Below are 21725 nucleotides of genomic sequence, written 5' to 3'. Positions count from 1 at the left end.
AGAATCAAGACACATAGTCAAAGAAAGAAAGAAAATGGACAAAAGGAAAACAATAAATTTGCTTACTGCAAGTATACAAATGTATATCTTTATTATATCTCACCTTTCCTTCAAGGAGTGAAGGGTGGTGTACATGGTTCTCTCCCTCCCCATTTTATCCTCATAACCCTTTGAGGTAGGTTAGGCTGAGAAACTTGTGACTGGTTATAGTTGAGAGCGGGTATTTGAACCCTGGTCTCCCAAATCCTAATCCAAACACTCTAGCCATTACACCACACTGGCTTTCAAAGGCTGTCTATGATCATTACATTCTTTCTGAATATTATAATGTTTCTAATAATAAACATGAATGCACATTTTCTTGCATTCTGTTACATTAGTACATAACAAACGTATGCCATTTCTCAATACACCTATTATTAGCTTGTGTGTCTGTACTTTTGCTATTTTACTTAATTGCAGCATATTCACTAAATCCCAGACCCTCATAATCTATTCATCTAAAGTATGAGTTCTTACTTTTTTCCAGTTAAGGCAGATTATCATACACGCCTCTGTTAACAAATGGATTGCCATTTCCATGTCCTCCAGCAGTACTAGATATTCACATATAATCCAGAGTTGGGGAACCTTTGGTCCTCCAGATGTTACTGAACGACAGTTCTCATCATCCCTGCCGTTGGCCATGCTTACTGGGGGCTGATGGGAGTTGTAGTTCGGCAGATCTGGAGGGTCAGATAATATAATCAGATAGTATCACCAATGTAAAATGACTTTTTATAGAGATTTTTTTAAAAAACTATATGGGAGGAATGGGGAACTCGTGGCCATTCAGCTGTTGTTGGACTTCCACTCCCATCAACCTTAGCCGGCATGGCCAATGATCCGTGATGATGGGAACTGTGTCCAGCATCACTGGAGGGCCACAGTTTCCCCAGCCCTGTTATATCTGTGAGTATACAGACAAATCTCTGAGCTTTAAAAGTTCATGGTTAGAAGAGTAAACTTCAAAAATGTTCACCTTTTTCTTGTAGGGATTTTGTGTGCTATTAATTGCATATCATTTGTCCACAAAACTTGCAAAGGTGCTGCTACTAGATAATACTTGAATAATCATCAAGTGCGCTGGGGCTGTACAGGACATGGGTGTGATGTAGCCATTGCTAAGAAGGTGTGCAATCTCTTACCAGACAAGGGCATTCTGGGAAAAGTAAACAGCAGTGAAAGTGTAGCCAAAGTGAGGCTGGGATGGAAAACCTTTTCCTAGAAAAGTGGATCTTAAGAGAAGGAAAAATACAGGACTGGCCATAAATAAGCAGAGTGAGGCAACCACCTCAGGCACCAGATGTTAGGGGGCAGCAGCAGCTAGCCCCAGCTCTTCCTTTGAGCCCTCTCTGTTGCTACAGGACCTTTCCTGGGCCACTGCTGCCTCTAGTGCGGTAGACAATGCTATCCCATTACCAGAGTTGAATGTATTTATTTATTTATTTCTATCCCATCCTTCCTTCCAATAGGAGCCCATTTACCTCCCTGTCTCTTCTGAACATGAGATGGGGAGAGGGTGCCACTTGTCCTCTGGCAAAATATTTTGGGTCAGCTTTGGAAACATAAATAAGGTGTTTTGAGAAAGGAGACCAGATGGGCTTTTTCTTGGTGGAAGAGTGTGCAGGCTTTGGAGTTCCACATTCATCCTCATTAAGCACATCTCCATATAACTCAAAAGTTTGTTTATTTCTACATCAATAAAATATATATGTAGCTCATTCCCATTTTATTTATTCCTTTGTTTATATAGTTTTCAAGCTTTCTGCCATAAGGAAACTTTTTCCACACTGACTGATCTAGTGAGGGAACCCTCGAAATGTTTGCTATGAGATCCTAGCACATTACAGAGGATTCTGGGGCATCGTCTCACTTGCAGCCTACTCTATTCATAAAGGGCACCAATGAGGCCTGTTGGGCCTAAACAGTGCCCTGTATGAGCTCGGTGTATTCTTAACCTATCCCAATACTTTCTTGTAAATGCATGTTCTGGAGGAAGACTGGAGGGCGTCGACAAACTGGCCTTCAGGGAACATTGTCCACCGTTACTGATCCTCTCATCAAGAAACCTTGGATAAGGTTCCAAGAAGCCCCACATTTCCATGGAACGCAATTTGAAAAACCTTCTTTGCCTCAGACTGAATGCCGCAAACATTGTTTATACCAGTGGTTCATAACCTTTTTGGGGTTATGGACCCCTTTAAGAATCTAATGAAAGCTATGAACCTCCCAAAATAAATGCATAAATACATAAAAGTTATTGCATTAGAAATTGATTTTTTTGTGTGCTCAGTTCATGGACCCCCTGAAGCCCATCCATGGACCCCAGATTAAGAACCCCTGGTTTATACTAAACACTAAGAACATAAGATAAGCCCTGCTGGATCAGGTCACAGGCTATCTAGTAGCCCAACGTGCTGTTCTCACGGTGGTGAGCCAGATGCCCGTGGGAAGCCTGCAACGAGGACACGAGCACAACAGCAGTTTCCCCACCTGCAGTTATTAGCAACTGTTATTTAGAGGAATATTGCCTCCCACAGTGGAAGGGGAACATAGCCATTGTGTCTAGGAGCCATTAATTTATACCAATGTTTGCACATTTTCATTTTTGCAAAGTTTGCACATTTTTAAAAAATGGTAAAGTTGCATTCTTTATAAGATAGCATCAAAACCAACTCTTATTAGAGTAGGCAGTTAAAAAGTACACTTTTCACTATTGTGTATCGTCATTCCAGTGACTGAAGGAGGACAAAAAACCGGTTTGACCATAGAAGCCAGCCAGATGAAACTCAATAGCTCCACAGAGTTGACTGACCTTGGGTTGGCCTACATTGTGGGACGGTAATATTGCTTTCTTGTTTTTTCCTTAGCGGATATCAGACTTAGAAGAAGAGAATGGGCTGCTGAAGCAGGAAAAAGAGGAGCTTAACATCAAAATCTTGTGTCAGTCAGAAGGTAAGGAGGAGCACTGCATATGGTTTCATTTAACGCTGATGATCAACTGGATTGGCAATTCCCCCCCCCTTTATATTATTATGAGCTCCTTCTCCCTTAGTGTGAATGATAGCTGTGAATGATAAGCAGAAGCATGCTAATCTAATGGTTCCTATTCTTACCATTCCTAAAAACATTTGTTGAAATGTATTTCAGGGAGGTGAGACAGCAAGAGGGGAAACTGATTTATTTGGGATAAAACATCTAAAAAGGATTCTCCCCCATACTCAATCTTCAAATACCAGTAAATGGGTGATTTAAGAACAGAGATGCTCAAAGAGCAGTATTTGCAACACAACAAAGAGCCTGTTTAACATAACAAGGCATAGTGAACAGGTCCTTTTAACTTACAGTTCTGTATTCTGTGTAAGTTAGATATTGACAAACTAAGAGAAAACAGCTGGGAAAATCAAAATGTACGTGAGGAATACAAGCATTCAATGAATACCTTTGTTATATACTGAAACATACAAGCCCATTGTTTTGATAAAGATTTTTTTATGGCTATCAACTGAGTAAAGTTGATGTTATATTTATATAGAAGCATTCCATGCTGTCTAAGAGTGAAAATAACACCTGCCATTTGCAGTTTTTATTAAATATTTATATTAAAAATGATTAACTTTTAAAAATGTGTTGCTGGGTTAAATTAAAGATAACTTTTAATTTATTTAAAAAGATTTTACATTATTTGGACCATTAAACTCTGCCTACTTCAAGCTGATGCTCTACAAATGTTTTGTACAAATCTCATCAGCCCCAGAGACAGCATACCCAGTGGTCAGGAGTTATGGGAGCTGCAGTTCAAAACATCTGGATGGCATCAGGTTGGGGAAGGCTGGTTTAATCAACTAAACAGACTGTAAGTCTATTCATCATAGATCAGACATCTACAAGCTGTGCTTCTTACTTATTTCAAAAGTCAGCAACACCGGCCTGTATGTCTAGGAGTGTAGGCTGGTCCCAAACAACTGAAGGGGCCCGCAGGTTGGCAAAGGTTGTTGCAGGCTAACAGAGCATTTTAATAACACTAACAGTGGGTTTTGCACCCACGTTGTGACTCTGGCCTGAAAATGGGTGGTACCAGTGTGCATGTATCAGCAAGTTTCTTCTCATTAAGGGAGAATATCAATCTTCATATAGGGTGCAGCAGTTTACACCTGTGATTTTCTAGCTGTGGACACATTTGCAGTTTTGCTGCAGCATAACTAAAGCATCTATGGTTTTAAATTTCATAAATTTGCCAAACAGTACAATTACGTATTATTTGTAAGTTATAAATAATACATATTGTGATGTTAGAGCATAAAGTAAGGTTAGGTTTGATAATAAAATTGATATTGATATATTTCCATTTTCCTCCAAATGTCCATTTTTCCCAGGGAAAAAGCCAGTTTCCCCCCCCCAGCTTCAAAATTTCCAGAAATTTTACATCTCTAGACTAGTCCTTGTGCATTTGGTGGCTGTCTGGCTTTTTTGTTTTGTTTTTAGTGACATACATTTATGTATACACATGGGAGCATAGGAAGCTGCCTCATACCAAGTCCACCTAATTCAGTGTTTTCTACACCAACTGGCAGCAGCTTCCCAGGGTTTCCAACAGGTAACTTTCCTCATCTTCCTGCATGCAGCACATCTCCTCTACCAATGAGCTACGGTTGTTCCCTGACAACATTAATTATAACTGCGTGACTGTTCCAGGGATTGATGAGGGAGTAATGTTGGCTAAATAATGGCTGCTCACCAATAGTTTTTCTCCTGGTTCAGTCTCAACAGTGCCAAAAATTTGCAGAAGCGCTTCTCCCCTCTCAGAGCTCACCCAAGGACAGAAAGAGTACATGTTCATTTTGTTAAACTTTTTTTTCCTATTAAACATCCAATATTTAATACAATGGGTGATATCCAGGGTTATTCATAAGAGTTTAACTCCATTGATTTCAATGGGTCTGTTCTGAACATGGCTTGGTTGGATGTTACCCAATGTTCATAATCTCCCCCTTACAATGTTACCTCCATCTTCACTCCTAAAGCTCAAAGCATGGTGACAACTGCTTTGGAAAATGATCAGCCAACATGAATTTTCTTGATTACGCAGAAATTGCTGGTTTCTAAAAGGTACAAAGTAGCTATCACTACCATTCAGATGAATGCAGGCATTTGTGGCTATATATTTTTGTCCATACCTACACTCAGGTATGTACATCTGGAAAGTGTTTCCCTGTTCTTTCTAGAGAAAATACTACTGAATTAGCTATAAAATTTGCTGTATATCTAACCTCAGTGTGCTTCAGTAACAATGCCAAATCTTCTTCTTCTTCTTCTGTAAGATGAATTTGCACGAAATGCTGTTGAAGAAAATCTCCTGATGAAGAAAGAGCTAGAAGAGGAGAGAGTTCGTTACCAGAACCTTGTGAAGGAGTATTCGAGGCTAGAGCAGAGATATGACAACTTAAGGGATGAGATGACTATCATAAAGGTAATGGGGAAGCATTAGTCTGTTGATACTATGTTGAGATATTAGCAGATAATATTCCGTCAACTATAATTAACTTACTGACTATATTTTGGTAAGTGCTTCTGACCATAGCAAATATTTGGGGGGGATTAGAGCTGATGAAAATAATTAGTGCCAATATAAATCAAATAATAAATAAATAAATAAGCCAAATCCCATATACATAATGGGTTGTTTTCAACTAAGGCCTACTTAGAATAGACCCACTGAAAGTAATGAACCTAAATTAGACATGTCCATTAACTTCAAGGGTCTACTCTTAGTAGGAGTAGCATTGATTACCACCCAGTGGATTTAAATGAAGTGTGACAGGTCGTCTGACTCCTGTAGCTATGCTGGGTTATAGACTTAACAGTACAATCCTCTGCACATCTACTCAGAAGTAAGTCCTATTGAATTCAGTTGAGCTTCCTTCCAAGTAAGTGGGAATAGGATTGCAGCCCTAGCTCCCAGTTCAAATCTCACTTCAACCGCAATTTTTTGCTCCTTCTGGGAGGAAGGGTGGGATATAAATAAATAAACAATAAAAATAACATTTTATTACATGATGTATATCCCACACCTTCAACATAAATGTATGTTTCCAGGGCAGCTAACAAACACTAACAATTAATTACTTAAATAATTAAAAAACTTCTAAGCTGCTTTTTAGAGAAGCCTCCCTCTCAAAGTGTTTTACAGAAATAAACATGCATCAATAAAACATTTAAAATACCACATTGCATTCATATAAAACTAGCATAAGTCAAAACAGCCCATTTACAGAACTACCATCCAACATCCTGAATTAACCCCCAAAGGCCACAACAAAGAATGGGTCTTTAAGTCCCATTTGAAAGAGTGAAGAGAGGGGCTTGTTTGTTATCATTCAGGCTTTAGTTCCATAATTGGGGGACCACTGTAGAAAAGGCCCTGTTCCAGGTGCACACCAACCTAGTAATTTTTGTTTTATTTATTGTTTTATTTATTTGTTTGTTTGTTTGTTTTATTATTTATTTTATTATTTGATTTATATCCCACCCTTCCAGTAGGAGCCCAGGGCAGCAATTTTTACAGGCAGGAATCTCAACAGGGCCTCTGATGTAGATCCTTAGGGCTGGATGCGACCAACACTGCCAAAGAGAAAAGCCCAGCAACCCTATGTTTCTTGTGCCAGCAGTGGAGATTGGTGGCTGATTACACTCTTCCTCAAGGCCACATCTGTTCATTAGCCCAAGAGCTTATTCTGCTGGTGCCAGAAAATTACTGTATATGCATAGCACTGACACATGAGCAACCGACTCCAACAGAACACTTTTTTTCCTAGGAATTGTTCTGAAAACCCAATCTATATTACATCACAAATAGTCCTTGGTCCCTCTTAGTAGTAATATATATATATATGGGATGTGGAAAGTTAAGTTATGCTGTTGCAGTGGCGACTGCCAAGTGGCAATTGAGGAGGAGCCAGAGGCAGTTGGTCTCTCAGCAGAGCCGGTGGAGTAGCCTTGCTTCCCTTCTCTCAGTCTAATGGAGCGGCTGTCCATAGGTGACGGATGAGTGACTTCCATACGGTCATCTCTTTCAATAGCAAACCCCAGGTCACAGAAGAAATCCATCTAACCAAAGCAGCCTGGAATCGGACTCCAACTACCCATCAATTTCTACATCTGAGATTGGAGATACAGAAGATGCAATACAGCAAGTGGAGGTATGAAAATGGTTTGGGGGATGGGAGTGAAGGGATGCATAGTCATCAGAGTGCCATTAATGCCATGGTTTGCTCTATGTGAAGTAGACTGAGTAAAGATGTGATTTTGAAATGTGACTATTTAAGTTTTCTTACGCTACTGGAAACCCAACACTAATTATGTAGACAGCAGCAAATGTCAAAACCCTCAGCCTTGCATTGAGAAAGTCATACTGTTTATATCTTTAATTAGCCAATTAGAGAGGATTAATTTTTAAATGTGCACTTTTAGTTAACAGTTAGGGCTATACACAGAGAGCATTAAGTAATGATAATTAAAAAGAAAGCTAGTGGTTAATAATACATTTATGTAACATATTTTACTTTCCAAAGGCTTCCGAGTGCCTTTCCAACCCTCCTGAGACTGGTTTTAGGCAGTCCAATTCTGTTTTCAAAGAGATTTCCAGCCTCCTTAGTGCAGTGTTAGCATAACCAACATTTTAAATACATTAGGACAGAGAAGGCATTAACAAATCTGTCCATGTAATGTGTTGGTTGTGAATGCAGAGCAACATTTCAAAGGCTTCTCTGTGCTCTCTGGAAGAGCTTTTAGGACACAGTCCCTGAAAGGGTATTCCAGGAGCCATAGATAGAGTGCATTTTCCTCTCCACTCCCAGAGAGGGAGGTCTGTGGGAGAAGAACCCTCCCCCTTGCAGGCATGGAGACAACTGCAGCGCTTGCCACTCCATTATCAGTAATGGCAAAAATGGGGCAGATTTGAGGGGTGGATGGGCTGGATCCAAAGCTCTCCCATGCCCCCGACATCCCTCCCCTGAATGGGGGGTAGGGGAAAATAACACCAGTCTTGGAGCTGGCACCCTGATTTCCCCTCCCATTAGGACAAATGTGAGGGAAAATATGAAATAAATAAATGGCCAAGAAAGGAGAGAGTGGGAACAGAGAAGAATGCTCCTCCCCTTCCACCCTGTTGACATGAATCCAGCAGGGCTTTGAAACTGGCAGTTCATTTCTGTCTCACTTTCTGCCTCCCTCCCTCCCCCCACAATAGGATTGCTCTCCCCGGGATTTTAAGACTGTTTTGAATTGAAGTAATGAGTGTGGTGTAGTGGTTAGAGTGTTGGACTTTGACCTGGGAGACCAGGGTTTGAATTCCCACGTAGCCATGAAGTTCACTGGGTGACCTTGGGCCAGTCACTGCCTCTCAGCCTCAGAGGAAGGCAATGGTAAACCACCTCTGAATACCACTTACCATGAAAACCCTATTCATAGGGTCGCCATAAGTCAGAATCGACTTGAAGGGAGTCCATTTCCAATGAGTGCAAGGATTAAAGCTAATATTTTCAAGCTCTGAAACTAGACAAAATGGGTTCAGCCAACATGTCCAGTGGCAGAGGTCAGTTATGATTAAAGGACTCAGTGACTGGAATGTTAGGGTGGTGAGAGTGAAAAACAAAATTAAATGGGAGCTAGACTAGTGCTTAGACATTCCTTCATCTGTCACAGATTTTCTTGTGGCCTTTAGTCATTTCACATCTCAGTGCTGCTGTTTACCTCACTTAAATGGGTTGTTTAGGATTGTTAGTTACCTAACCATGAGAGCTAGAAAGCTGAAGATGGATTTGTGAAATTGCTTTGGATTGGCCTGTTGCACCAAGCACTAGGTGTTAAGGCCTCTCACTTCAGTCAGACTTGCAGATTAAGAGCTTGTGCATGCCATGCTCCCCCACCCCAGCTTGGAGGCACTAAATCCCCACTTCACAAGGCCAGAGGAATTGTGAAGGTCAGTACTAGTGATGCAATTTATGCTGGAAACTTTCTGCACAAAAGCTTGTGCAGATCGGCTGCTTCCACCTGGGCATTCACAGTGGAACAACCAACAGAGCTGTTTTCTGATCGCAAGGCATAAGCCTCTACATATTCAGAGAGAAACTCCTCCAAGAGGCAAGGAGAGGCATTCTGTGGTGTTTTATACACTAGTGTCAACCTTAAATTGGTCCCAATAGCATATAGGCAGCCGGAGCAGTTCCCAAAGGAGTGCTCTGACATGATTCGAGCTTAGGACTCCATGCAGCAAACTTGCTACTACTTCCTTCACTAGCTGCAGCTTCCAGACCTTTCAAGGGTTCCTTTATGTAGAGTGCATTGCAGTAGTTGTGATTACAGGGCATGGTTCACTGTGGCCATTCTGTCTCTGTCCAGGAACAGCACAGCTAGTGAACAGGCGATGGCCTGTATAGATTGCTCTGTCCTTTTCCTTCTCTGTGTTTCATCTCTCCTGATTTCTAGAAATCAGCTCTATCACTTTAACCCATCCCTTCCCAAATTGAATTGCCTTTGTATCTACTTTTCCCCCCCTCTCCCTACTTTGGAGGAAGGCAGTCATGATCAAGAGTGCTGGGGGGGGAATGTGAGAGAGACTAACACTTTCCCACACAAACCATGTCCCAATGAAAATCCCCTCAAACATTTGGGACTGAGGAAAGGGGGCCTTTCCACATGGCTACCAAATCTTACAGTGGGCTGTATTCAACTAACATGTTGCACCAGTGGAAGTCAGCAGAAGGATTCCCACTAGCCAACGGGACTTCCCCCCCTCTCTTCTCCCACACCCCCAAAACAGCATACAGTGGGCAGGAGGAAAGTGGAGATCATTCTGTCGGACAAACAGAAATGCCTGAACTGACAAAACTATCTCATTAGCACTGCGTTGAATTATAACCCTTAGATTCCAAAGCTGCTATTCCACTTCTAGTTCAAAGCAGAACAGCAATGATTGGATGTCACTAAATGGTTCACATCTGGAAGCACCCTAGTTTTTTGGGGGGGGAATGCTGTTGAGCAAAAGAGGAGCCACTTGGGAAGTGTTTTTTCAAGCAAGCTGTATTGATTGAAAGTTTGCAGGTGTTGCTGAATGGCTCTCAGTGACATACGGTATAATGCCCCTGAAAACGTCTCCAGTGCATTAAGGTTACTTCCTGGTTTTCGTCCCTATCTCTCTTCTTCCACTGCAGGAAGTTGGCATGGAGAAGGCAGCCATGGACATGACCCTCTTCCTCAAGCTTCAGAAGAGAGTGCGGGAACTCGAACAGGAGAGAAAGAAACTGCAAAGCCAACTGGAGAAGAGGGAAAATGAAAGCAAAAAATCGCAGGTAGAGAATGGCATGTCACTGCTGTCCGTATTGATTTCAGATATATGCCTGTGAAAACTTTAAAGCATACTTTGTGAATTTAAGGATTGAACTAGATGCTGCATTAAATGTGCCCCATATGTGTGTGTTTAAACCCACATCCGAATGTAACAGCCAGTAAAACCTACCCGTGTCCTGACATTGTGACCTGTACCTTTTATTCCCCTTGCTGTTCCAGTGTTGGCTGCTCCTGTTGGGGAGAAGAATGTATAACACAATGGCCTGAGGACATGGGTAACTGTTACTAGATATTATGGAGGGTCTGAGGTAGGGGCATTTGTCACATGGCAGCTGGGCATTTGTTTGACACGACTCCTAATAGCAAACTAAGCTGGTGAATGCCGACAGACCACCAGGAGACAAGAGGAATGTATACTAGCACTTTCAAGGGAATTCCAAAGTTTGCAGAAATACAAAAGAAGGTGTAAAAGTCAATTCTAAGGGGGTAGTACTATCCCACCCCCTAAAAAACTACAGCCCAATGAAAATGAGCAGGCATTTTAGGTGGAGCAATACACTGCAACATTTTATTACAGGTCTCACTTCTTACTTTCCCGCCCCCCCCAAACACACATACACCCTTCTTCGAAAGAGAACTTACACGGCCTGCAAGTTTCCCACCCCAATTCCAAAAAATTCCCAAAGTAAATATAACTTTTCATGTTGCTCAGTTTCAAGTTTCAATTCACCTTAGAATCTTTGTGTCCCGGGGGAAGGACCATAGCTCATTAGTAGAGCCATCTGCCTTGCATGCAGAAGGTCCGAGGTTCAATCCTTGGCATCTCCAAGGAGACCTGGGAGAGAGTCCCTGCCTGAAACCCTAGAGAGCTGCTGTCAATCAGTGTAGACAATACTGAGCTAGATGGGCTGACCCAGTACAAGGCAGCTTCCTGTGTTTTCTTTGTTTCTTAACTATAGGCACCGCCTCCAGAGAGGAAAATGGAAGCCATGTAGGTCAGAGTTACGTGGGTGATCATGACATGGAAATGAAGGTGATAATTTGAGAAACCTTAGAGTCTGAATAGGCCAAAATTCCTCACTTATTTTACTTATTTCTCCTGCCCTCCCCCCCAAAAATAGCCTAAAAATAGTTGGAGAATGAGAACTTTCAGAATCATCAACATGGGTGATCCCCACCTCAGACTTCCTGCATTAGATTTTTTAGTGATGCGTTTTGCAGCAAACAGTAATGTTAAGGCCCATTCTACGCAGACAGATGAATAACATGGTGTAGCTTTCCTACCATTTGAGACTGTAGGTGAAGAAACACGTTTGAATATTTCCCCAACATCAAAATCTCTTCCTGACAATAGACTTTTAGAATATGAGGGAGAAAGTTCTAGCCTGGCCTTCTGTTTAATCTTCTACATGCAGGGACTTTTTTTTTTTAATGTGGGAGAACCTTAGAAAACATGAACCTCCCTCCATTGTTTGAAATGGTTCAGTCTTAGGAATTCTGTTCCATGCAATTTATTTGAATCTGTAGATGAGCTCTAGGAGACCTTTAAAATGTGTTCCTAAAACGTGGGTCACTGGGAGTTTGCCCTTGTTTGGAAATACATAGTAAATTCTACCCTCTAACTCAAAGGACCTAACCATCTTTGTGTCCTGTTGTCACCCAAAACATTAGAGATCTCTGAGATCTACACACCCTGGTCTTGCCACACTTGTTAGAAATCAATGCATAATTATGATGCTTTATTCTGTTGCTGCCTGCTACTGCCTGAGGAAAGGCTTTGCAATCGCTGGACTTCACAATCAATGCTAGAATGATTTATCTCACTGTACGGTTAATTGGCCTGGCAATGACTCTGTTCCTGAGTTATCATGAATCCAAAGCATCATTGATTCAGTTTCCCAGGCCTGTGGGAAATTTGAGTCCTGAAGAGGTAGCGAAAAGGCAGCATTGAACATCCTTGCTTATTGTACTAGACGCAGTGGAGTTTTGTTGTAGCATGTTTCTAAAATGCAACTTGTTAATGAAACGAAATATGCCACTTTTCCTGTTCGGATAAGAATGTGTGGGCTACAGAGAGTTGTGTCTTGGCAGCACCAGGTCTCACCTGGAATGCTGGTCCCGAGGAGGATTACGTAGATTTAAAAATACAAAGCATACATAAAGCCATACATAAACAAATCCATAAAATCCTTAAAAACATCAGTACAGTGGCATAAAGGGGTAGAAATTTAACCAAACGCTTGCATAAAAAGATGGGTCTTCAGCAGCTGTCTAAAAACAGGAAGAGAGGGGGCTGATCTTACCTCACAGGTCCAGTTGTGTCCAGCAGAAAGTGTTCCAGGGGATTCTGGGTTGAGGTGGGCTGCACCCAGGGTAGCAGCTGGGAGGGGAACCACGCTATGGAACTGACTGTGGAAATACAGCACTGCTGTCATTTTCCTTGGCACCCCACATTCCATCCATGGCATGAGGTCAGCCATCCTCCCCGATACACTCTCGGGCCAGTCCACTGAGGATTGAGATCCATGCTTCAGACATGTAATCTGACTGATTGATTCTAAGTAAGACTTGTGCAGGGACTAGACTCTGTGGCAGAGCATGTGTTTTGCATGCTGAAGTTTCCAGGTTCTGTTCCTGGCATTCCTGGAGGATTAGACAGAAGGTGATAGGAAAGATCTTTCTCTGCCTGGCATACTGACGAGTGGCAGCCAGTCATGAATACACAGTAAAGAGACAGACACATAAATAGTCTGACCCTGGTATAAGACAGCTTCTGGAGGACCATCGTTTAGTAGTAGAGTGATTCTGCCTTGTGTGCAGAAGGTCCCTGGTTCAATCCGCAGCATCTCTGGGTAAGGCTGCATGAGACCCAAGTCTGAAACCTTGGAGAGTCACTGCCAGTTAGTGTAGACTATACTGAGCTAGATGGACCAATGATCTGACTCAGTACAAGGCATGTTCCTAAGTCAGTTTCAGGTCCCAATTTATGACCGAGAAGTAATGTTTTCCTGAGGGGTTGAAGCAAAAGCAGAGAGTCTTGCAGCATGTAAAAGACTAGCAATTTAATTAGGTCATAAGCATTCATGGACTAGCATTTGGTAAGACAATCTCTCATGCACCAAATCTTATAGAAGTAATAGTGTGCCTACACCACAGAGTTGCTGTGAAGGAAAACAAGATAAATTTTGAGCAAAGCCTCTGAATCATCCAAAAGGTGTTTTATTTCAGATGTGATTCTGTGTGACCCATCCTCTGCCAAGTTCTGGCAGCTCCAATAAACTAGTCCATCCTCAAAACTGCCATCCATCCTGCACTCTGAAGTGTTTCGGCCTAGCTTTATTGGATATTTTAGGACAAAACTAGACGTAACATTTATCACATGGTTTGCCCTGACATGCTTGATTTCTAAGCATACAAATAGCTGGTATAGGAAAAGGGCCAGCCAGATTGGGGCCCATGGCATGATTGGCGTTGATCCTTTGCTGTCACTGCAGTCCTGATCGGAATTGCCAGGCCCCTCCCCAGCGATTGCTATTTGAAGTAGGAGGAAAACTTTCGTGTGAGGGGGCTTGAAAGGGCAGCGTCTTTACCTAAGAACGTCAGAAGAGCCTAGCTGCTGGATCAGACCAAAGGCCCATCTAGTCCAGCATCCTGTTCTCCCATTGGCCAGCCAGATGACCCTTGGGAAGCCTGAAAGCGTTATCCCTCTTAACCAGCACTAGCAGGTTAGAAAAGAAACAATGGTTTCTTTTAGATTGTTTATCCAGCTATGGAAAGAGAGCTGCCTTTTCAGTATGTATTGTGGATGTCAGCAGTCCATTCTCCCTTATTTAGAAGAATGCTCATCATGACACAGGGTCCTTGTAGGATAACGCTTCCATTTCTGTGACTCGTTTTTTTATTAGTTTTTATTAGTTTTTTTAAAAAACCAAAAAAAAAAAGTCCAAAACAGACAGAAAAAAAATAAATTGTTTTCCATGTGCTTTAATGCAGGGTATCTATCAACTAGAGACCGTGGAATGACATGGAATGCTATTCCCCTGTGCACAGCTTTTACACATCCCCCTTTATGACATTAGTGATCTTCCAAGCCCTGCAGAAGCATTGGAGGATGCCTAATAGTGACGTCTGTTGAATTCCTTTCGTGCTTTCATTTTATATAGAGTTGCACCTGGTGCACATGGTTCCAACACCCCCACATTTTACCCTCAGAACAGTTTAGAAATGTTTATTACATTTATATCCCCCCTTTCCTCCAAGGAGTTCAAGGTGGAGTACATGGTTCTCCCCATTCCTGTTTCATCCCCGCAACAATCCTGTGAAGTAGGTGAGTCTGAGAGACAGTGATTGGACCAACACTCAGTGAGCTTTGTGCCTCAGTGAGGATTTGAACCCTTGTCTCAAAGGTCCTAATCCAACACTCTAACCACTACATCATAACAACCCTGTGAGGTAAGGTAGGCTGAGAGGTAGGATTGGCTCAAGGTCGCTTTATAGGTTAGGGGGATTTGAACTTGGGTCACCCCAACACCCCATTGTTTCTGGTGAAGAACTACTAGGCCAGGGTCGAGATGTCATTCTGTCAGGACTGAGAGGTGATAGGCAGGGGTTCAGTGTTTGTCCCCACCAGTGCAGGGAAGCCAGCCAAGGAAGCTTTTTCATGCCAGTAGGGCTGAGCAAATACTCCCTAGTCAGGCTAGTTCACTGCCCTAAACAACTTGGCTCTTGCTGGCTAAAAATCACCTCTTCCTTTGTCTTGCCTAGCTCTCAAGTTCATAGGAACCAGGGCTGGCACCTTCAGAATAAATGAGGCTACTAACTGCTTGTTGTTTCCTGAGAAATTACCTTCTTTTAAAAGAATTTTCTCTTTTCTTCCTTCTAATGAAGTTTTCCTACTCTGAAGGGAATTGCATCAATATATGAACACTGCCTTAAAGAAATCTGGCAGGTGCCGGATAATTGACCTTTTCTGCTGAGGTCGTTCCTTGGCATCTTGAGGGATAGTTGTGGGCATGCTGCCCTTGAGCTTTCTCTGGATTTTGGTTACTTTGATCCTGTTTTTTATTTGTTTTTGCATGCTTGGAAGTCTGTGCTATTAATTCAGATTTTTTCCTCCCCAGTCTGGCATTGTCATTTGCCTCTTCTGCCATCCATACATGGAAGAAGATAGTGGCAAACAGGATACAGATTACTAATGCAAATGTCTAGGAAAGGAGAGAAGAAGGATTCCCCCTGCTTTTGCCCCTATTGTACCATCCCAAGTGGTGGCTTGTGGCTCCATGTCACTAGGGCTGTGGAATCCGCTCCAGGTTTTAGTCCAAACTTTCAAGGGCTTAAAAGTTTGGACTAAAACCCAGAGCACATTCTGCTGCCCTGCTGGCATGGAGCCACCACTGACCATCCCACAGTTTATCTCTCCTCTCAGCCATTCTATGTTTACTAAACACCCTTCACTCTTACAGCCTTTCTTCCATGGCCAAATTGCTCTGTCAGTAAACAACAGACTTTGTAAGGTGACCCAGAGCTGCAATCAAAAACCCAGCTGCTATAGCCTATTGTCAAATCGAATCTCTCTTCTTAATCCATCCAGGTAATTGAAATGAAGAACGAAATGGATTTGGACTGCGATACGGATCTAGCATACAACAGTCTGAAGGTAAAAGAAAACTCCAGGCTGGGGATATTTTTTTTCTCCCCCACCCCAGGTATCAGGTGCTAATAAGCTGCAAGAGCTGTCCTGATATCACTCTCTATAAATCTACATGAGAGGTATACTGAAACATCTATTAACTCTTTATGATCCCATTGTCTTCCTTTTCGTGCTCAACTTTCTGTCCCCTTGTGTTTAATTTAGTTATGACAAAAAGAGGCATTCTCTTTTTTTTTCCAATTAATTTTTATTCAAATTTTCAAAACCAAAACAATACAAAAAAAACACACAAATCAATAACTAATACAATAAAAAAAAGAAAAGAAGAGAAAAAATATAAAAATATTGACTTCCGATTTGTCATAGTTCAGCTATAAATCTATAATATATAACAAACCTATCTCTTAATAGATTATAAAATCACCTTCCTCCAGTGGTTATCTTAATTGGTTTCAAATCTCATTAACATCATATCATTTTAATCTTCCACAAAAAGTCAAAGAGAAGTTTCCAATCCTTGAGATATATATCAATCAATTTTTTTTCCCTAAATAAACATGTCAATTAATCCAACTCATCACTAAGTCCAGTAATTTCAAATCGCTCTTCTGTCTTTATCCGTATTAGGTCCATCTTCCATCTTCCATCTTCCATCTCCACGCATCCAAAAATCTTGCTGTCATAGTCATATAATAAAAGTCTGATAGGAATTTCCTCCATCACAGATATTTTCTTGCCATGAATTCCGAACATATCACTGAAGTATTGCTGCAAAGCTGCATCTCTGTTCCTCTTTTCCACATGATACACTAGTACATCTCTTGAAGATTTTTCCATTGACACAAAACAGGGATTAATTCTGTTAACTTTCTCCATTTCAAATTCCATCAAATCCTTCCAGTCCAGGAATTTTTTTGAACCGATAATATCTTTATCTCCAATCTCTTCAATTCCTTCAGGGACAGCGCTGAATTCCAAACTATAATATTTGTCTCCAGGATCCGTCAGAGCCAGGACATCCAAATCTTTTTTCATGTCCATATTTAATCCAATCTCCAAAGTTTGAACCTTGCCTTTAATTTCTCTTTCATCTTTTTTTGGTTTTCCAGATCTATCTTTATTCTCCTTTCTCATAGAATCCTGAATTTCTTTCAGCTCCTGTCTCATTTCGTGAAATTCAATTTTCCACGCTTGTCTATTATTTCTCAGTTCTTGTTTTATTGACTTAATCTCGTTCATTATTTTCTGAAACATGTCTAAAGATAAAGTCCCTTCTTGTACATCCATAATCTTCTTAATTGTCATTCTTAAAGCCAAAGGAACAAAACTCCTTCAATTTTCAATGTCCCAAGCAAAGAGCAGTTTATTTCTTTATCCAGTTACAAAGGAGTTAATCTTTCCAACCAACTGACGTCACACGCTAGACAGTCCTTATCTCTTATATGCCCAGAAGTGCAAAAACAGCTTTAGTTCACAGCGTCCAAATAACTAGTAGCAGAGAGAATGAGCAGATTCGTCAAAAAAAAAAGTAGATCAGGAAAAATAGTCCCATGCATATATTACACAAAAGTCTTATAAATCAAAAAGATTTTTCTTATCTCTTCCAATCAGAAATCCCTCATCCGTTGTAATCTTTAAAATGCTATTTTCCATATCAGCTTTTTGCAATAAAAGAAAGATAGGCTATTTTTGTTTTCTTCCCCCTTAGTTCCGTGAGTAAAGAAGGAAAGTCGTAACTCACCTAGGTTATCTTAATTGCTGTTACTTTGACAAATCTCTTAAGCTGTATAGATAAGAAAATGATAAGCATAGACAGGAGGATGTTTGCCTGCTAGTCCGTTGTTCTTTAAAGAAAAAAAACGGGTCACTTATTCAGCTGAGCTAGCATAGAAATCCTCGCTCCATCTGAGCAGCTGGAAGCCTTTCTTTCGCAGACAATTCTGACAAATTCCAGACTCCCACAGTCACGACAAAGCTATGTGGGAAATCTCACGTTTCTTCCTTATCCAGAAGAAATTATCCCCAGTCAGAAAAGACCCTTCTGACTGAATTTATAGCTGAAAAAGTTTCATCTAAGACGGGAGCCCGTCTCAGAGCTACACAGGCGGAGGGATCCTCCTGGGAAAGTCAAAAAAAAAGAGGCATTCTCTTTGTTCACACAGCCTGGCCCTGCAGACTGCCTTTGCTGCACAGTATGCTTTGTGCCTTGTCAGTTCTAATCCTCATGTTCTTAGGACTTCAAAGTGCGTCTTGGGTGAGCCTCTGCTTTTTAGGCCTCATTCAGACACGCAGGATGTGAGGTGATAAAATTCTGTTCTCAGACAACTGCACCGGCTACCAGTGTGTCTCTGGGCTCAATTCAAAATGTTGGTTGGAAGAGGTGTTGGAGAGGCCCCGTTATTGATATCTCTATTTTCTGAAGTATTGCAAATTTTGTTTTTAATTAGCATATTTATATCCTACCTTTCTTCCATCAAGGGACTCAAAGCGACACACATGAGAGATTCCCATGCAGTCACCCATCTAAATACTGACCAGGCCTGAAGCTGCTTCACTTCAGCAAGGTGGCAGCAGGGCTTTCTCTGTCAGTTGCATCCACTCTCTGGAATATCTTGCCAAGAGATGCCAGGTTGTCTGTCTACCTCCCTCCATACTTCTATGAGACAAGAACCCCCTTTTTAGGAAGACCTCTGTTGCTTGAATTGGCTTTAGTGATTCCAATGTATTTTCATGCTGTTTTAAAATCTAATTTGTTTCTATTTTTATGGTATTTTATTTGATGTGTTTTATAGATGTAGGACATTTTCAGGGGCTTCATTATGCACACAATGCCCAATTTAATTTATGGAGTTATTTAATTTATGAAATTCACTGCCATGAGATGTAGTGATGGCCATCAGTGTAGATGACTTTGAAAGGGTACTAGAGTTAAGGTGCTGGACTACGACCTGGGAGACCAGGGTTCGAATCCCCACACAGCCATGAAGCTCACTGAGTGACCTTGGGCCAGTCACTGCCTGTCAGCCTCAGAGGGAGGCAATGGTAAACTCCCTCTGAATACCGCTTACCATGAAAACCCTATTTATAGGGTCGTCATAAGTTGGGATCGACTTGAAGGCAGTCAATTTTCAATTTCAATGGCTATTAGCTATGCTAGCTTAGTCCAGAGGTAGTGATCCAGGCCGTGACCCTCCAGATGTTGTTGGATTCCAACTCCCATCAGCCCAAGCCAGCATGGCCAATGGTTGGAGATTGTGGGAGTTGGAATCCAGCAACATCTGGAGGGCTATGGGTTCCCCACCCTTGACTGGATGAAACCTCAGGTTTAGAAGCAGTATGCCACTGAATACCAAGAACTGGAGAGGGCTGTTGCTTTGTGGACGCATCAGATTGGTCACTGTCGGACACAGAAAACTAAACTAGATTGACCTTGTGGTCCAATTCTGATGGAATAGTTTTTACATTCTTATGTAATAAATTGCTCCTGGACTGGACTGCTTTATACTGCAGGTGGGAAGTTGCATGCTTGACGATTCTCCCTCTCTCTCTCTCTCTCTCTCCCTCTCTCTCTCTCTCTCTCTCACACACACACACACACACACACAGACAGACAGACAGACATACACTTCTTTTCATCCATTTATATCCTGCCTTTCATTGTAGAAACCCAAGGTGGCATACATCTGGTTCCCAGATAGTCTCCCATCCAGGTACTGTCCAGAGCCAGACCTGCTTAGCTTCAGCAAGGTGATAGCATCATGTGCCTTCAGACCATAGCCTGGGACATACAGTCCAGTGGGTTAGGGCTTTTAGGAGTTTTCAGTCATGTTGTTTCTCTACCTGTTGGCTGAAGTGGTACAGTTCAGGAAGACTTTTACCACCTCCATCTGATGTGTGTGAAAAGCACAGCCTTGCCTCTCTTATTCATCAGTGTGAAGCACACCGTATAAGTGAGCGCTGCATTTTCTGTAGGCCAACCATTTTCTGGGTGCTCTTTGTGTGGTGCATATTTGGGCAGCACTTGAAGTGACTGACTGACTGAGAGGTGAACCGTCGAGATCCTGCTGGAGAGCATTTGAAACTTTCTTGTCTCAGCCCAAGGCTGGAGGTGGGAAGAAGAAGCTTGAGCTCCACTTGTGCTGCACACCCACAAGGCTGATGTTGGGCATCAACATATATATACAGTAGCCTTTCCCTCCCTCTCCACCACCTCCCTCAGGCAATGTACTGCCGTTTATTAAGTTGTCTCCTTCTAATTTTCCTGGTGTTGTGCAAAATCCTCCACAGATAGTGACATGCATAGAATTTGTTCTTTCTTTTTTTCTTTTTTTCTTTTCTTTTGCACCAGTAACAGGTTTTAAAAGAAACTGTTGTATCTCAGAGCTCTTTTGATATATTAGGCTCATGATTAATGTGTGAGCTGTTTGGAACTTGAAGATAAATCTTTAATGTGCATCAACTGCAACAATTTTTTTCGGGCACCCAGAAGAGATAGAGAAAAAAGAAGTTTCTTAGCTTCTGAATACTTGATTCTTTTTCAGATGCTATGAAGCCCATCCATTTTCAAATAAATCTCCATGATTATGAGAACTAGAAGCTTTTAAAAAAATGAAATCGAGGTATTCAGGAAGCCAAATTCTTCTGTGGAATTTGTGCAGAAATCTGCAGGCCACCAAAGTAAAAACATACTGCGTGGCATACTTAGAGTAATCTTGAGGTCCTTTATTGTTGCTAACAAGGTGTGAAGTAAAACCAAATAGTCATAAAGCTAATTATAACCTTTCCTTTAGATTTTTAGCACTCTCGAATCTCACGTGCCCCAAGACACCATGATCAATAAACAGTTCTTCCCTCTGGATGCTGATTTTTTTAAACAAAATCCTTCAAGTATGATAGAAATAAGAGCACTAGACTACCTTCCCTTTTTCACTTATTTATTTATTTATTGTATTTATATACCGCCCCATAGCCAAAGCTCTCTGGGCGGTTTACAGTAGTAACTTAGGTGCAGTGTTTAGTTTATCCTTGAAACTTAAGATTAATAACACTTTTTTAAAAAAAAAAATTAAACTTCTTAAAAGTGAAGAAGTAAGATAAGAATATGAATTCCTTTACACACACACAAAAAGGAGGGCACTGGATATTTAATGGATGCCAGTAGTAGGTTAACAGAAACTTTTTTTATTATCTAAAGGTGACCATACAATAGCCCTAACAAACTGACTCACTAAGTGCAGACTTTTCTTGTGTTTGAGGCCTAGTCCTAGCTCTAGTTTCACTTGCCATGCCATGTCATATAAGGCATTGCCTGCCTTTTCAAGATCACATTTCGGTATGCTGTAGATTTAAATGGGTGGTCTCAACATGGGAGGGAGTAAAAACCTATATACCACCAGGATCCTCCAGAATACCAGAAGGTTATTGTCCTCTTGTCCTACCTGTCGGTTTCCCATAGGTATTTGGTTGGCCACTATAGGAAACAGGATGGTAGACCAGAGATGGTCTGATACATCACGGCTTGTCTTACGTTCCTATGTGAAAGTCAGATTTGTGCTGATTCTGTATTTTGACCTACCCTTCTTCAACTCTCATGCAGCCATGGACCCCACTTAGGGGAACTTCTCCCCCCTGCAAGACCACAGTACCTTAGGAACACCTATATTTATTATTTATTTGTTATTTGATT

General features: G+C 41.5%; 1 protein-coding gene across 3 annotated transcripts in view; it reads left to right on the top strand.

Annotated features, from left to right (window-relative positions):
* MYO5B (myosin VB) overlaps positions 1-21725 on the top strand; it is a 363858-nt gene that overhangs the window by 309857 nt on the left and 32276 nt on the right. For all 3 annotated transcript variants that reach the window (XM_061614358.1, XM_061614367.1, XM_061614347.1), the window contains 5 exons: positions 2913-2997; positions 5364-5512; positions 7122-7241; positions 10254-10391; positions 15980-16045. In XM_061614358.1, the coding sequence (XP_061470342.1) occupies positions 2913-2997; positions 5364-5512; positions 7122-7241; positions 10254-10391; positions 15980-16045 (558 nt within the window). The remainder of the gene's footprint in view (positions 1-2912; positions 2998-5363; positions 5513-7121; positions 7242-10253; positions 10392-15979; positions 16046-21725) is intronic.

The sequence above is a fragment of the Rhineura floridana genome, chromosome 1 (assembly GCF_030035675.1).
Source record: "Rhineura floridana isolate rRhiFlo1 chromosome 1, rRhiFlo1.hap2, whole genome shotgun sequence".
Taxonomy (NCBI): domain Eukaryota; kingdom Metazoa; phylum Chordata; class Lepidosauria; order Squamata; family Rhineuridae; genus Rhineura; species Rhineura floridana.
The sequence above is the reverse complement of the archived record's forward strand: the minus strand, read 5'-3'. Positions and strand labels throughout refer to the sequence as shown.